The following is an 18,480-nucleotide window of genomic DNA, read 5'->3' as shown; positions in this document are numbered from 1 at the left end:
GAGAAAGAAATCGGGACAATGATTTCACTTCGAGAGATTAAGAACTTATAGAGATTGAAGTTCGAGCCATAGACAGTCACCTGTATTAACAAATGAATGAAGAAGGAAAACAAAACCTACCGTCGTAATATTCTTGAAAGAATCACCTTTTCTTCATTTAAGGCAAAATGCTGTCCGATACAATTCCTAAATTCAAAAGAATGCAATTTTTAAGAATAAATCATGGTAGTTGTAAAATACAAAAAAATACGACTTTAAGCATGGTATAAATAAAGTAGCTAAAAATTTATGATATTTGACAGCATAATTTACATGTTCAATTAAAGCAGAAAATAAGTTATATATAAGATAAGTTATATCATATATCTAGCACATAATGTACTGGCATATTTACCACAATCTTTTTTAAAGTACTTCTCTCTTCCTATACAAATCAACTCAACTGGAGAAATTCATTTTACCTTGGACCCGCAGAAAAGGGAATGTATGAGAAGTTATCAATGTTGGTAGAATTCTCATGAGAAAATCGCTCTGGAAGATATTCACTTGGATTTTTCCACACCGCTGGGTTGTGGTGGACACTGTTTATTGCTATAGTGAAGAGAGTATTCGGAGGGAGTATTTTGTCATCAATAGTTATTTCCCTGGGTATAAGTCTTTGGATGATTGACACAGTGGATGAGGCACGTAAAGATTCCTTCAGGCACATGGTCAAATATTCAAAATTTGGCAAATCATTCCTGTAAGAGTGAAAGCAATTACATGTACTTTGAAAAGAAAAAAGAAATCCAACTCATTGAAATCATTTCAGTGCATCAACTACTATATCATCTTGATAGCAATTGTCATTCTTCATTACCGGAGGTTTTTTAAAAATTATTGATAATGACTTGCCAAACATTAATTTTCCTACCAGCATGAATCAAGGACAGAGAATCTTTTCTTATATATACCAGTATTTTCTTGTTCGCACTTGATAGAAAAAAATGTGTATGACTCACCATTGTACATACTCAGTGGACTTTGAGTGCCAGATTGTGTCTAGTTCCTGCTGAACTCTCTGTTGGTGGTTCTGATGCTGAGCCAACAAATGAAGCAACCAGCTAGTGGACGATGCAGTTGTATCATGTCCTGATTAGTAATATGTGCCGTAAACAAAAACAGTTGCATATATATTTCAATACATGTATTTATCATTTGTTAGTTTAGGAGGTGTTATAAAAAAGAAAGGAAAGAGCTATATACCATTATATTGTTATACCACAAATGAGAATTATTTAGAATTCTAACTTCACAGAAATATACCTTCAAAAAGAAATGTATCGACTTCATTCCTGATTTCTGATTCAGTAAGTTTATTTCCATCTTCATCTTTAGCTTGGAGTAGGAGATCCAGGAAATCTAAATATGGCCGTTCACTCATTCCATCTAACTGATCCTAAAATAAAGTATGAGATTTGTTTGTGTTGAACAAAAAGACTTAAATTCAATACATGTACATGTATTTTCTGGACCTAGGTATCCATGTATTGCGACACTCAAAGACAACATCACACCTTCAACCCCAGAGACTCTTATCACATCCTCCATCTCAGAGACTCTTATCACACCCTCCATCTCAGAGACTCTTATCACATCCCCCATCTCAGAGACTCTTATCACATCCTCCGTCTCAGAGATTCTTATCACGACCCCCATCTCAGAGACCATTATCACATCCCCCATCTCAGAGACCCTTATCACATCTTCCATCTCAGAGACCCTTATCACATCCTCCATCTCAGAGACTCTTATCACATCCTCCATCTCATAGACTCCTATTGCATCCCCCATCTCAGAGACCCTTATCACATCTTCCATCTAAGAGACTCTTATCACATCCTCCATCTCAGAGACCCTTATCACATCCTCCATCTCATAGACTCTTATCACATCCCCCATCTCAGAGACTCTTATCACATCCTCCATCTCAGAGACTCTTATCACATCCTCCATCTCAGTGACTCTTATCACATCCCCCATCTCAGAGACTCTTATCACATCCTCCATCTCAGAGACCCTTATCACATCTTCCATCTCAGAGACCCTTATCACATCCCCCATCTCAGAGACCCTTATCATATCTTCCATCTCAGAGACCCTTATCACATCCTCCATCTCAGAGACCCTTATCACATCCTCCATCTCAGAGACCCTTATCACATCCCCCATCTCAGAGACTCTTATCACATCCTCCATCTCAGAGACTCTTATCACACCCTCCATCTCAGAGACCCTTATCACATCTTCCATCTCAGAGACCCTTATCACATCCTCCATCTCAGAGAGCCTTATCATATCTTCCATCTCAGAGACCCTTATCACATCCTCCATCTCAGAGACCCTTATCACATCTTCCATCTTAGAGACCCTTATCATATCTTCCATCTCAGAGACCCTTATCACATCCTCCATCTCAGAGAGCCTTATCATATCTTCCATCTCAGAGACCCTTATCACATCCTCCATCTCAGAGACCCTCATCACATCTTCCATCTTAGAGACCCTTATCATATCTTCCATCTCAGAGACCCTTATCACATCCTCCATCTCAGAGACTCTTATCATATCCTCCATCTCAGAGACCCTTATCACAGCCTCCATCTCAGAGACTCTTATCACATCCTCCATCTCAGAGACTCTTATCACATCCTCCATCTCAGAAACCCCACTAAAACATCTACCTTAGAGACCCCACTAAAACATCTACCTTAGAGACCCCACTAAAACATCGAACTTAGAGACCCCACTAAAACATCAAACTTAGAGACCCCATTAAAACATCGAACTTAGAGACCCCACTAAAACATCAACCTCAGGGACCCCACTACATCCTCAATCTCAGGAACCCCACCACATTATCCGTCTCAGAAACCCATTACATCATCCATCTAAGAGACGACACTAAATCTTCCATCTCAGAGATCCAACTGTATCCTGAATCTCAGAGAATCCACCAAATTTGTAATCTCAGGAACCCCACCACTTCCCCAATGTCAGGAACCCCACCACTTCCTCAATGTCAGGAACCCTGCCACTTCCTCAATGTCAGGAACCCCATCACTTCCTCAACATCAGGAACCCCATCACTTCCTCAATGTCAGGAACCCCACAACTTCCCCAATGTCAGGAACCCCACCACTTCCTCAATGTCAGAAACCATACCACTTCCTCAATGTCAGAGACCCCACCACTTCCTTAATCTCATAGACCCCACCACTTCCTCAATCTCAGAGACCCTACCACTTCCTCAATCTCAGAGACCCTACTACATCCTTCATCTCAAGGAATCCACCATATCACTACACTACATCCTCAATCTCAGGAACCCTTCAACTTCCTCAATCTTGGAGACCCTTCTATACCTTTAGTCCTAGGGACCCCCTCTACATCCTCATTTTCATGTGCCCCACCACATCCTCAATGACCTGACCACATAACCTCAGGAATCCCACCACATCCTCCATCTCATGGACCCTATTACATCCTATATCTCGGATACCCTATCACATCCTTCAACTCATGGATCCCACCGAATCCTTAATCTCAGGGACCCCACCACATCCTCAATCTCAGGGACCCCACCATATCCTTAATCTCAGGGACCCCACCACATCCTCAATCTCAGGGACCCCACCACATCCTCAATCTCAGGGACCCCACCACATCCTCAATCTCAGGGACCCCACCATATCCTCAATCTCAGGGACCCCACCACATCCTCAATCTCATGGACCCTATTACATCCTATATCTCGGATACCCTATCACATCCTTCAACTCATGGATCCCACCGAATCCTTAATCTCAGGAACCCCACCACATCCTCCATCTAAGGGGGACCCCATCACATCCTCAATCTCAGGGATCTCATCACATCCTCAATCTCAGGGACCCCACCATATCCTAAAAGACCTGACTATATATATATATATATATATATATATATATATATTTAACCTCAGGAATCGCACCACATCCTATATCTCAAGGACCCTATTACATTCTTCATCTCAGGGACCTCATCACATCTTCAATCTCAGGGACTCCACCACATCCTCAATCTCAGAGACAACATTAAAATATCAATGTCTCCATGAATCCTCAGGGACCAGAATATGACTTTCAATGTCTCGGTAAAATACCGGTGAAGACATTGTAGCCATTATTGTCTCGGTAAAATACCAGTGATGACATTGTGGTCATCGATGTCTCCATGAATTCTCAGGGACCATATTATGGCCTTCAATGTCTTGGGTGAAAAGTCAGGTATATTAAGGCAATGACATTTGGTGAAATGTCATGGACAACATTTAAACTATCAATGTCTAGAGAAATCTCATGGACAACATTTAAACTATCAATGTCTCAATGAAATCTCATGGACAACATTTAAACTATCAATGTCTAGAGAAATGTCATGGACAACATTTAAATTATCAATGTCTAGAGAAATCTCATGGACAACATTTAAACTATCAATCTCTAGAGAAATGTCATGCACAACATTTAAACTATCAATGTCTAGAGAAATCTCATGGACAACATTTAAACTATCAATGTCTAGAGAAATCTTATGGACAACATTTAAACTATGAATGTCTAGAGAAATCTTATGGACAACATTTAAACTATGAATGTCTAGAGAAATCTCATGGACAACATTTAAACTATCAATGTCTCAATGAAATCTCATGGACAACATTTAAACTATCAATGTCTAGAGAAATGTCATGGACAACATTTAAATTATCAATGTCTAGAGAAATCTCATGGACAACATTTAAACTATCAATGTCTAGAGAAATGTCATGGACAACATTTAAACTATCAATGTCTAGAGAAATCTCATGGACAACATTTAAACTATCAATGTCTCAATGAAATCTCATGGACAACATTTAAACTATCAATGTCTAGAGAAATGTCATGGACAACATTTAAATTATCAATGTCTAGAGAAATCTCATGGACAACATTTAAACTATCAATCTCTAGAGAAATGTCATGCACAACATTTAAACTATCAATGTCTAGAGAAATCTCATGGACAACATTTAAACTATCAATGTCTAGAGAAATCTCATGGACAACATTTAAACAATCAATGTCTCAGAGAAATCTCATGGACAACATTTAAACAATCAATGTCTCAGAGAAATCTCATGGACAACATTTAAACTATCAATGTCTCAGAGAAATCTCATGGATAACATTTGAACTTATCAATGTCTCAGAGAAATTTCATGGATATTATTGTGGCTATCAATGTCTCAGTAAAATACTAGCAATGTCATTGTAGCCATTGTTGTCTCTGTGGCTCAAGGGAAGTAAATCCAAGGAGTCTAAATTCTCTTCCTTCTCATGGCAGGTAACAGAGACAAGACGATCTTGTGTTTCTGATATTAAAGTTACTTTGAAACTTTGAGTAATTTACATTTAGAGAGGTGATTAAAAACAGATCAGCAGCTGTGACATACGGCCACATTGAAACTTACAATTTCATTTTGTCTTTCTTTGATGATGCTCTCTGCCATCTTATGAACTTTTGCACAGTGTTCTTTGAACTCTCGACCCCATCTTGTGTTGTAAAAGATTACATCAGGAAACAGCCACAGTGATCTTCAAAAATAACGATACATGTATGCCATGCAAGAGACACATTTTCCTTGTTTGTTTTATGTCCCTTCAAGAATTTTACACTCCTATTGAGACATTACCCGCTGTAGAAGCAGTCCCACAAATGAAGACCAATGCTCAGGTGCTCAGGGCCATAGCATGAAAGGTTCTTCATCATATTAATGCCTGCCACGATACAGGACCCCTGTTTTTAAGGTCTTATCCAAAAGACCTGCAACTATCATTTTTAAATGCTGAGCGTTTGACAAAGGAGCATGCAGTCACTACCTATTTTTGCATCTTAGGTTTGACATAGCCACGGCACAAACAGGGCTCACTACAACAACCGCCCAGTCATGAAACAAACGCTCTAGCCACTGGGCCATCACAACCATTGTACAAGTAGTTCATGCATGTATTCATGGATATACAGTGAAAACTGTCTAATCCAACACTTGTGCAATCCATTTCTCCAGACATTCCAACCTTTTCATCCTCAATTTCACATTTTCATTGCTTTTAACTCTGTTTACTCTGACACACTGTGTATTCTGACAAAAATTTTGTCTCCTGGCATGTTGGCTTAGATGGGTTTCATTGTATATACATATATCTAAAGAAAAGGGAACATATAAGCATAAAAACTAAAAGTTTCATTAATTATACTTGTTACAAACAAATTGTAAACATTGTTGTAAACAAATATCCCCATGAGCAAAATAAGTTTGCACTGATATCCATAGAATATCAATGTTTACCATATACATGTATATGTATTTATTCAGAAAGATATTCTCATGTACTTCAAGTGTAATCTATTTGTCACATAAACTGTGAGTAATATATGATGATATTTGAATTACCTATTTCGTTTGCTCCAAATTTCTCCCAATTTTAAGACTGACTTAACATAGTCAGATTCCCTACAACAAAACAACAAACATATTAGTACAATGCATTCAAAAGATATAGAAAGTAATTTAACAAGCAAGCTTTCATAGAATTCTTTTACCTTCAAAGTTTAATTGCCCAACAATTTGGTTAATTGTTAAGTGGATTATTGTTTTAACAAATTGGTATATGGTTTGGACTACAAGATTTGATACAACTAGAAAATAAATGCCCTGCACAATGTGACATCTGTAATGCAATATGAAAAAAAACAAACCAAGGATTTATCGATACCTTCTCATGGCCCGATATTCTGCCTGATTCACAATGGAAAATAGGTTGAATTTTTCCATTTTGTGGAAATTAAAATATTGAACTTTTTAAAAAAGAAAATATGACCATTGGGGGCGTTGGAGGGGAAATACATAATGTAATCTCCTTCATATAAAAAAAAAACTTTATAGCTTTTGTTTGTAGCAAATTTATAGATGATCTCTCAAATCATTTGATGTGTCTTCACAAAAATGTATTTGAAAGTTAATAATGACATTAAGATAACAAGAATGCTACACGTAGCCATGTCCCCCACTGCCGCAAAAAAAGTTGAAGCACAAAAGTCCCATAACTCCGTACTAAAATTTGTCGAATCAAAATGATGGCGCAATATGATCAATTACATATGGTGACTAACAATCCTACAAAATTTGAACAAAATCCGTTGAGAGGTTTCGAAGAAGTTGCGTCCACAAAGTGTTTCTATAGTGTAGCATGTACAAATTCAACAAAGTTCCATAACTCCTGTAAATTTTATCGAATCAAAATGACGGCGCAATATGATCAATTACATATGGTAACTAACAATCCTACAAAATTTGAATGAAATCCAGTGAGCGGTTTCAAAGGAATTGCATCCACAAAGTGTTCCAATAGTGTACGTAGCGCGTACAAATTCAACAAAGTTCCATAACTCCTGTACAAATTGTTGAATCAAAATGGCGGCATAATATGATCAACTACACATGGTGACTAACAATCCTACAAAATATGAACAAAATCCATTGAACAATTTCTGAGAAGTTGGATCCACAAAGTGTTCCTATAGTGCAGCACGAACAAATTCAACAAAGTTCCATAACTCCTGTAAAAATTGTCGAATCAAAATGGTAGCGCAATATGATCAACTACACATGGTGACTAACAATCCTACAAAATATGAACAAAATCCAGAGAGCGGTTTCTGAGGAGTTGAGTCCACAAAGTGAAGTGGGACGGACGGATGGATGGACACACGGATGCACGGTATTTCTATGTCCCCTTCTGCGTTGCGGTGGGGGACAATAAAAACAGGTTGTAATTGGTATTTATTTATCTGTGACTAACGGTGACTATACTATAGTTGGAGTAATAAGATGGAATAATACGGATGCCCTGTAGCTGCACCAGTTCATTGCAAAAAGCCAAATCTAAAGTAGAACCATAAACATTTGTAAGTTCTTTAACTTCTTGTTTAAATCCAAGTGAGAACAAGTCTTTTTAAAAGCTTTTAAACTGAGCTATCCACGTAATAGCAAATAGTGAGGTGAAGGTCACAGGGAAGATGAAGGTCAAAAAATAATGCCACAGTTGAATAGCTACCACTTATATGTATCAGTGTAAGAGCACTCACAAAAATATTGTTAATAGTTGCTTTGAAACTGAGCTAAACACCAAATAGGGAAAAGTGATGTCAAGGTCAAAGGAAATGTCATGGTAAAAAAATATTGATGCAGTTGAATAGATGAACACACCAATATGTATCAGCATATAAGGTTTAATAAAAATATCTTGAATAGTTTCTTTAAAACTGAGCTAAATGCAAAGTGTGACGAAAGGACAGAAGGACGGAAGACGGACATGAAAAACACTATATGCCCCGGCTATAAAAATACCTTTGTTGGCAGTCTGTTTCCATGGAAAATATACACTGTAGCAGTATATCTAGGGTACACAAACTCATCTCTTGCAGTAGATCGAAACTTTTTCCTTCTTCAGCATAACGCTCAAATTTTTGCTGCATAAGAAAATATCCTGTGTTTGAGTTTTACTATTCTATAACAGAAAACTATTGTACAATGGTATTAGAAAACAAAAACAAGATTTGTTTGTAAAACACTGTTGCTCCCAGATTACAACATTTTAGTGCATAATTTTCAAAGTAGGCCAGACGTCAATTTCAAGTTCACAAGGTCAACAAATTTGGTACCAATGAAAATGTTCTTTGCACAGGAAATGCACATGCTTGATATAAAAACAGTAACTTGTACTATGTGAAAGATATGGCTTAAATACAAAATTTCTAAAAGTAGGTCAAAGGTCAATGTTAAGGTCACCAGGTCAAAGATTTTGGTACCGATGGAAAGGTCTTGCCACAATTAATACACATGCCAAATACGAAAGCTGTACCTCTTATGTTGTAAAAGATATGACCAAGGTTAAATTTTTTTAAAAAACAAAACACTAGGTCAATGGTCAATATCAAGGTCACAAGATCTACAAATCTGGTATCGTTGGAAAGGTCTTCACACAAAAAATGCACATGCTTAATATAAATACAGTACCTCATACGATTTGAAAGATGTGGCTTATAGTTGAATTTTCTAGAAGTAGGTCACCAGGTCAAAGGAATGCACATACCAAATATGAAAGGTCTACCTCTTATGGTGTAAAAGATATGACTAAGGTTAAAGTTTTTTGCCATGGACAGATGAACAGATTTGCAGACAGAAGCACAATCTAAGTTTGAGTATGTAATTAGGTTTGATTATCCTAGCCTTATTACATTTAGCACTGTTTCAGTCTTGGTTTGTGCATGTAAAATTACTACCTGCCCTGCTTGACCTTGAAAAAAATTGGCTTCTTCTTCTAATCATGGGAAAAGTATATCAAATCTGATGATCCTAATCTTATAAGTACGGATTTTATCTCATTCACAAAGTGATGAGGCCAAAATAAATCAATTAAGTGTTTCAGGGACCATCAAAAATTTAAAAATAGGGTCGGGTTGGTAGGTAGGAAAAGCATTTTATTTTCCTGAAATATTTTAATTTCCAAACTTTTGTTTTGTGCATATATTCTACAAAATATACGCACCTTACAATCTTTGCGCCATAGAGACTAGCCCTTGTGATGCACTTCCATTAAATAGATGAGGGGCAACATGTTTTAGGCACATGTCATAACATTTTCCCCTGCTGGTGACTGCATTTATCAACATGGCAGACATCTATTTTCAAACGCTTTTAAGACTCAGACATTTTAAAAGAAATTTTGGATTGGATCAGGAAAAAAATCCAGAATTCAGTATTTTGAAATATCAACGAATGAAATATTGCGGGGTCGGTCCAATAAATTAGGGTTGGTTGGAGTTCCGGAAACAAACAATTTATTTTGACCTGACAGATTCACTGCACCATACCATAATATGACCCATCAATGACAGGTGTATCAAAACTTGAGAGGGATCATTCCTATCCCATGGCAGTCTGTCTACGATATACTCCTGGTAACAAGGGAAATCACTTATGGCCTGCAAACCTTTTTCTTTTCTCATAGTTAAGTTCACTTGACCTTAGACCTCAAAATTGATATGGATGATCCTCATCCCAAAATGAGTCTGTTTCTTAAGTATGGTGACTCCAGGTGTGAAAGAAAATCACTCAGGCCAAAAACAGTTTTCCTATATCTGTTACAAATATAAAATTCACCTTTGTAGTTTAGGGATATAGATACATGTACAACCTTCTATTCACTGCAAATTCATTACCGGGTAATTTCAAAGCAAAATCAAAGAGAGTAAAACTAGCAATGAATATAACCTAGCTATGACATTTGTACAGAATGGACTTAACAAGATTACATGTACTGTAAATGGTACATAGTACTAGTACACCTGTGAGAAGGTTATATAGGGTGTTTTTATTATAAGTTGTTTGTTTTGTTACATTCATTAGCAAACATGAGTTCTGTGTGGAAAATACTACCACAAAATTAACCAAGTTTAACAACCTGTAAATATTTCAAAATCAGAAAAAATCAGAAGATTATTAAGAAACAAAATCCTTACAAAAAGCACAACTTCAAGCTGTTTACAAAAGCCCTAGCTTTAAAACTGTGCAAGGAGTTAAAAGGATAAACCATGTACTCACTTTTTAATATTTCATCAAAACTGACTAAGTTCAACAATTTTCTCAAAAATTGAAGACAATCAAAATCCTTGCCACATACAAACCTTCAATACCCAAACAAACACTCCGTTAAATAAGAAGGTCCTTACTTGTTAGATGGACAAATCATGTATTCTTCATGTTATATTTCCTTTAATAAAACTGACACATCTACAAATGGCAATGAAGCATTGTACAAAGTTTCAAGTCTATCCAATAAGTCATATAGGAGGAAAAGCGTTCACAAGACTTTGTGACAGACAGACGGACGGACAGAAAGTACAAAAACAATATGTCTCTCCCTGGAAGAAGGGAGACATAATAAGAAGGTCCTAACTTGAAAATTGTGGGAGGAGTTAGACAGACAAATTATATACCTTCCATATAACATTAAATTTCAAATAAAGGGGCAAAACTCCTGCAAGAGAGGTCAAAAATGGATCAAATTGTATCATGGTCTAGAGTGACCCAAATATATGCTACATAACAAGTTTCAGCTTGATATGTGACAGAGAAAGAGAAAGAGATGTTTGTAAAATACATATGCCCCCCTGGTGCAAAATTGAAAAGGGTTATACACACACACACATCATTTAATTGAGAGTAATATCATCAATTCAAAATATTGAGCAGACAATATCTTCCTATGTCAAGTGTGGATTGACCATGTGACCTAAAAATCAATAGGGGTCATCTACTCCTTAAGATGTACCAGTGTACCAAGTTTGATGTCTGTCAAGCAAAGGGTTCTCAAGATATTGAATGGACAGTATATTCCTATGACCAATTTGACCCTTGACCTTTAACCATGTGACCTCAAAATCATTAGTAGTCATCTTCTCCTGAAGATGTACCAGTGTACCAAGTTTGATGTCTGTCAAGCAAAGGGTTCTCAAGATATTGAATTGACAGTATATTCCTATGTCCAGTTTGACCCTTGACCTTTGACCATGTGACCTCAAAATCAATAGGGGTCATCTTCTCCTGAAGATGTACCAGTGTACCAAGTTCGATGTCTGTCAAGCAAAGGGTTCTCAAGATATTGAGCGGACAGTATATTCCTATGTCCAGTTTGACCCTTGACCTTTGACCATGTGACCTCAAAACCAATAGGGGTCATCTTCTTCTAAAGATATACCAGTGTACCAAGTTTGATGTCTGTCAAGCAAAGGATTCTCGAAACACTGAGTGGTCAATATATTCCTATGTCCAGTTTGACCCTTGATCTTTGACATGTGACCTCAAAAGCAATAGGGGTCATCTACTCCTAGATGTACCAGTGTACCAAGTCTGATGTCTGTCAAGCAAAGGGTTCTCAAGATATTGAGCGGACAGTATATTCCTATGTCCAGAGTAGACTGACCCTTGACCTTTAATCTTTTGACCTGAAAAACAATAGGGGTCCTCTTCTTTTGATAACCAACCCACATATGAAATATCATTACAATCAAGTGAATGGTTCTCAAGATATTAAGCGGACAACATGTGGTCTACCGACCGACCGACTGACCGACCAACAGGTGAAAACCAATATGCCCCTCTTCTTTGAAGGGGGGGATAAATATAAGCAAAAACCCGGATGTTCAGACATCACTAAACAATAATCCATCCCGTCTAAAGTTGGATGTATAAAAACCATGAATTTAATACTGCATGATAATGGATTTAGATTAGGAATTGTTACAATAACCAGGAGTGAATTTAAAGCTGTATACAGTAATACAGCCAAGTATTTCTGCCACTCAGTTGAAAGTTTCAATTCTCAGTCTAAGAGAAAAATATTGGCCATGCAGTCCAAATTGAAAATTCAATCAGTCTGATGAAGCCCTCCTAATTTACATGTGGTACAAAGTAGGGACTTAGATTGTCAAAAATAAGATAACACACACAAGACATACATGAACTATATATAATACATATATAAACAATTGTATATAGAGTCTATCCAATTAAAGTCCAAGACTACACAAAATTAATAATCAGTTTCTTGATGTTGATCAAAAGATTTTTGGATAGAAGGTTTTGGTTATCTAGCAACTTTTCAGCAAATTATTGTTAGGTGAATTGAATTGGAATGATCAGTTACCAGCAGTTGGTCTGTGGCTTTGTTGTAGATCGTTATGTATGGTTTCAGGATATTGAAATGGAAGGCAGGGGTCAAAAGTCGTCTGGCTCGACTCCATCTCTGGCCATCTGCAAGCAGCAAACCCTCTCCCAACCAGGGGTAAACATGGCGGTAAGCTCCCCCAAAGCCCTTGGACTTGGGATCTGCTTAAAAATTGTTTTTTATTATTCATGCCACACTAAAAACAATATGACATTGAGAAAATGTACCTCAGAAGACATTTAGCTTGAAGTTTATTGGTGGATACTTTTTTCTCTTTGTGTCATACTTGAATGGATATCTGAAAAAAGGCTTAATGGTGCAAATGTTCTTCAATCAAAAAATTTGTGGTCCATTCTTTATTACTTACTGTTTAATAACAAAAGAATGTTATCTTTGTTATCACAAGTACTACATTCTATAACCATTAAAATTAAATTTAAGCTGTTTGTAAGTGTTCCCTGCAGACAGACAGAGGTAAATTAATGAGATAATGATACTGCAACAAGAGCAATGCCCACACTGCATAACACGCCCATCAACTATACCCAGTATAAATGTAGTAGAAATCAGCGAAAAGATTAACATCCAAATACCGCTAAACCAGTCTTTCGTCAAGAGATAGCTCTCGAATTGATCTTTTGGCACTTCCTTTGATACCGAAAAGTATTAATGAAACATTAATTCTAAAATGGCTTTATCAAACATCAAAATGAAGAGAGATTTTGTTCTAAAAAGGTATAACTTGAGAAGCAAAATTATTACCTTTTAAAATAAATTTTGCACCAACACCATGGAGAACATGTACACCAAGTTTGATGACCCTAGCCTTATTAGTACTGTTTTCCTTCATGGTTACCCTTCATTGAAAGTATCACCTAAACCTTTGACCTTCAGAGAAATATGGGGAGCATGTGTACCAGGTTTGATTACTATAGCCTTGTTAGTACTCTTTCTATCCTTACCACAATTTGCTGATGGATGAACAAACAGACGACAGACACACACAGAAACACTGCAACATACCATTATAAAACTGTCTATGATGAATGAATAGGTGTAATAAGTTAGATTCTCCTAGTCTTATAGGCACTGTTTCTATCTAGTTTTACCCATGTAAGTTTGACCTTGACAATTGAAAAACAACAGGCTTCTTCCTCTAATCAATGTTAGTATGTATACCAAGTTCGATATTAAGTACCATTTTTATTTGATCCACAACAGACAGACGCATACTGCACCATACCATAATACAACCAATTTATGACAGGCGTATATAAATAAAAACTGAATTTCATCTGCAAGTACCTGTTCACTACACATATAATCAATTCCATTAGTTTAGAGTTTTTTCCCCATAACTTAAACTTAATGCATAAATCAAGTAATTTTACATCTCTTTATTTGCTATGTTTTAAAGTACAGTCAAATCAATCAATCAATCATTTTAGCACATAAAAAAGCCTTAATTGTCTTCTCATCTTTACTGTACTGGATTTCAAAAATGTTCTTAAACAGTTAAAAACTTATTAACATTGTTAAAAACTTATTAACATTGACTAAGAAATACATTTGCCAATCAATGAATAAGTTTGAATATAAATCAATAAGAGATACTCTCACCACAAACCTAATTTAAAAGCTACAGTTCACCAAGCAAGTTTATTTATTAGAGCATCTACACACACACACTTGTAAATGAATTTGCACTTTCAAAAATTATGAACCCATATTGCCTTACACATATTACTCTTACTAAATGTTAATAGATTTAAGTTGATATTTTACCTTCTCATCACTATATAATAACAAAAAATATATAAGAAAAAGACTGAATTACATGTTCAATATAATTCTTTTTCAGAAGATAAAATTAAAAGCAAATTTTACAAGTTTTTAAACAATCTTCGTTTAATAATCATGCAGGGTACCAACAAAAATAATGTGTGTCCCCCCTTTTTTTTGTAAAATTATGTCAGTTATGAAATGATTCCAGAACATATTCAAATCCTTTAAAGAAAAAGCCCAAATCTCTTGAACGGTACAGCTTAAACAAACCTGCATATTTCAGAACTTGTTTGATAGTTTCTGGGTGGTTAAGAACAATCGTTGCGTTGAACGGACCAATCCAAAACTTGTACATCCTGGGAAATTTTGCTGTCAATTCATTTCCAAGTTTCAACTGCTCCGCATGTTTATTTGTTAGCTTGAATATGAAAAAATGTAAGTATCTTAAAATTCAAAATAATGAATGATGTGATACATTTTAATAAAATACAATATAGCATGTTTTGTGATGTAACAAGTATGTAATTCAGAATGAAAAAAAGAACATGGGGAATTCGAAAGATTAACACCAAGCTTAAAACAAGGGATAATAAGCAGTTTTCAGAGTGGAATAAAATAATCAGAAATTGCTGAATAGTCTGGGACTACACCAGAGTACATTGTGATTAAGAACGATATACAGTGTATATAAGGAACAATATTTGGTGGGAAGAAAAATCTTAACCATGTTAACATTCAAGATGAACAATCACATTTGAGGTTGGTCAGATCACACCATGTCAAGCCTTTGAAAGAAATTACCCAAAGATTCAGCTAGCTTAGGGAAAAGACTGTTTCAGAATTAGAGTGTGAAAAGTTGTTTGTGTCGTAAAAAAAGATCATCTAAATCCAAGATGTAAACTTAAAAACTATACATAGCATGGGAAAAAGACATTGGAAAGTTGATGTGACTGGAACCATGTCAAATTTTTTGATGAATATAAAGTGATTATTGGAGAAAATAAGTCAACCACACATATGTGCAGCATAGACCAGGAGAAGAGTGGATCCCACAGTGCATAATGATTAGCCCCACTCGTAGCGCAAGGGCAAGTCTGATAGCTTTGGGTTGTATCTGCTGGAATAGACCATGCAGGTACTCTGATGATAGATAATGGAAATTATGTGCAAAGGTATATCAAAATAACTGATAATAAACTGTGGCCTGTTGTTGCTTAGCATTTGCCTCAAAATTACTTCATTTGTCAGTGCATTGTGCAAGAGTTGTCCTTAATTGCAAAAATGAAAACAATATTCATGGAATGATGTGGCCAGCCCAGTCACCAGATGCTAATAATATAAAAAATTGTTCTGATCATCATTATTAAAAAAATCAATGGAGAAAATGTGCCAATACAATAATTACTGCAGCTGATCTGGAATGAGAAATTCAGAGAATATGGATAACCATCTTGATTTACTACATATAGAACCTGTACAAATCACTTTCTCCCTGAATGACCAATTTGAAATGTTATGATCAAAGGCGTATGGCTCAAAATATTAGCTAAGTTTCAATTACATCAAGCTATTACAGATTTGGAAATTCTTGCTTTTATATTTTTGAATCCATATGTTGCTAATGATGCTACAACACGTACCATTTTGTTTATATAAATAGTAGATGATGTATGCCCCAGACCAGGGCCATCAATCTCCCTAACGTGGGTCTGATAAAAGGAAAATTTGCAAAAATTTCCATTTTAAAGTAATCTAGATATTCCCAATTTTAAGACAGTGTTAAGTAAGATGCATTTCTCAAATGATCACCTATTGACAAAATATACAAAAAAATATAGATTTCTAAACTACATTTCATGTATACTTTGACGGGGATGTGCGAGTGTGTGTGTGTGTGGGGGGGGGGGGGGGGGTATTACTGAATAAATGTAACTGAGTGAGAGTCTAGCTATCTTGCCACTTAAGAGTGATTGTATGTAAATTGAAAAATTCCCAATCTGAACAAAAAATTTCGATAAACTGAACCCAATCTAAAGGGATTGTGACCTGGGACTGTCCCAAAAACTAGTGACAGCCCTGCAGACCTTTATTTGGTTTGGCTGCGATACATGAGGAGTTGAAAGGCTTTCTAGACGTTCCGTCCCATAATCAATCCGTCCCTTAGTCGATTCGTCCCATTACCGATCCGTCCCTAGACTATCCGTCCCCTAGTTAATACGTCCCCTAGTCGATCCGGCCCATAAAAAATAATATTTTTTCAAGTGCTATTTACAGTACTGAATTGATTTAATTCATCTGCGTATTTCATCTTCATGGTGTGTGTGCCGCTGATATCTTCTGTCATCCTTTAATATGCTCTATGGTATTTATGGCTTGATTGCAGACTAATTAACCTTGATCACACGTAATGTATATTAATCTTCTTGAGACTGTTTATCATAACAAATATCTCTTCTTTTAAAAGCAAGAAAAACATACTTTGCCAAAGCATTTAAGGTATTTGTTCCTCCATATTGAAATAAGCTTTCAGTATTTCCCTAAAAGAAGAGATGTTTTGATATTTGACAGCTTTTTCTAAGATCATTATACACATAACAATATTCGATAAAGTGGGCTTAATTTTCAATACAAAGAATATACCTTTTGTTTTTAGACAAAATTTACATACTCTGTCATTTCTTGGAATATTTCTATACCTGCCACATTCTATATCCAAATCATGAGCAATTCTTTGAACTTCTGGAGTTTAAAAAAAAACAAATAAACTTCTAATAGTTACATGTAGGTTACTGTAAGCTCGTAATGATGAAAGGTTGCACAACAATGCAGTTATAAAAACTGTTTTCACTAAGGTGTTTTCACAATGATCAGTGGACTTGGGACACACATTTACATTGATTGCTATACATAGTTGAATAACGATATTTTTACAATAATAAATGAGCACACATTTTCATAACCATCTCACTTCAAACAACAATTATAAATCCTAGTTAAGGGTTGTATAAACAATTTTATTTACACCTCTGATTTCGGCAGTTATCTAATTTTGATAACTATAACTGCAATATATATGCAAAAACTTCCCATTTTCTCAAGTAATAATCATTTATTGTACCTTTGATTAAAAAAAAAATGGAGGGGCCGGATCGACTAAGCAAAATGGGCCGAATCGACCATGGGACGGACCGTCCAGGGACGGATCGACTAGGGACGGACCGACTGGAGACGGAACGACTTGCTACCGTTGAAAGCTATTCTTCACTTGAAATGTACTGTATTTCTAAATTTATCCCGAGAGTAGAAAATTTGAAATGTATCATACCAAATGCAAGTTTCCATACAGCCAATGTGTATTTTCTGGGCCAGGTACCTGCCTCATCAACTTTATGTAATATATGTACCATACACAGAAATTCGCAACTTTCTTGACAACAACGGCCAACACTAATGTTGTAATAGCCACAATAACAGTTTTAGCGACTGTGACATCTGTGTTCGTCTCCTTCAGCAAGTTCCACATTGAGAAGATAGTGGCATTTAATGTCTCCATCGTAGTTTTAATTAAATCTAGTAGATAGTCCTACCGCAGAAAGTATTTTTTCTTTCTTCTCATTCTGCAAAGATTTTGGTACTGTTACAAAAACAAAAAATAAGGCATACTTGAACTATTTCGTGTGAAAATGATGAACGCGTTTGTTTTTATCAAGATCATTTATTTATTTTTTATTTCTATGAATAAAGAATACTTTCAGCTTTAACTTGAAAATTATTAAGACACCATCCAATATACCACAAAAATAACTACACCTTATCCCGGAAAAACAAATCTTGTTAG

The 18,480-nt window shown here is 35.9% G+C and overlaps 1 protein-coding gene across 4 annotated transcripts in view; it reads right to left on the bottom strand.

The window, feature by feature from the left end:
• LOC125650145 (cytochrome P450 4F2-like) overlaps positions 1 to 18,480 on the bottom strand; it is a 37,649-nt gene that overhangs the window by 6,090 nt on the left and 13,079 nt on the right. For 2 of the 4 annotated variants that reach the window (XM_048878148.2, XM_056164608.1), the window contains exons 2-11: positions 17,968 to 18,259; positions 14,913 to 15,060; positions 12,837 to 13,018; positions 8,477 to 8,598; positions 6,521 to 6,580; positions 5,537 to 5,660; positions 1,306 to 1,438; positions 1,002 to 1,131; positions 462 to 740; positions 121 to 186 (exon numbers count right to left, since the gene is read on the bottom strand). In XM_048878148.2, the coding sequence (XP_048734105.1) occupies positions 121 to 186; positions 462 to 740; positions 1,002 to 1,131; positions 1,306 to 1,438; positions 5,537 to 5,660; positions 6,521 to 6,580; positions 8,477 to 8,598; positions 12,837 to 13,018; positions 14,913 to 15,060; positions 17,968 to 18,195 (1,472 nt within the window). In that variant the 5' untranslated portion in view covers positions 18,196 to 18,259. Of the gene's footprint in view, positions 1 to 120; positions 187 to 461; positions 741 to 1,001; positions 1,132 to 1,305; positions 1,439 to 5,536; positions 5,661 to 6,520; positions 6,581 to 8,476; positions 8,599 to 12,836; positions 13,022 to 14,912; positions 15,061 to 17,967; positions 18,308 to 18,480 lie in introns of those variants that run through there. The other 2 variants (XM_048878145.2, XM_056164607.1) reach the window with 2 other exon arrangements.

The sequence above is a fragment of the Ostrea edulis genome, chromosome 5 (genome assembly GCF_947568905.1).
Source record: "Ostrea edulis chromosome 5, xbOstEdul1.1, whole genome shotgun sequence".
NCBI lineage: Eukaryota > Metazoa > Mollusca > Bivalvia > Ostreida > Ostreidae > Ostrea > Ostrea edulis.
The sequence above is the reverse complement of the archived record's forward strand: the minus strand, read 5'-3'. Positions and strand labels throughout refer to the sequence as shown.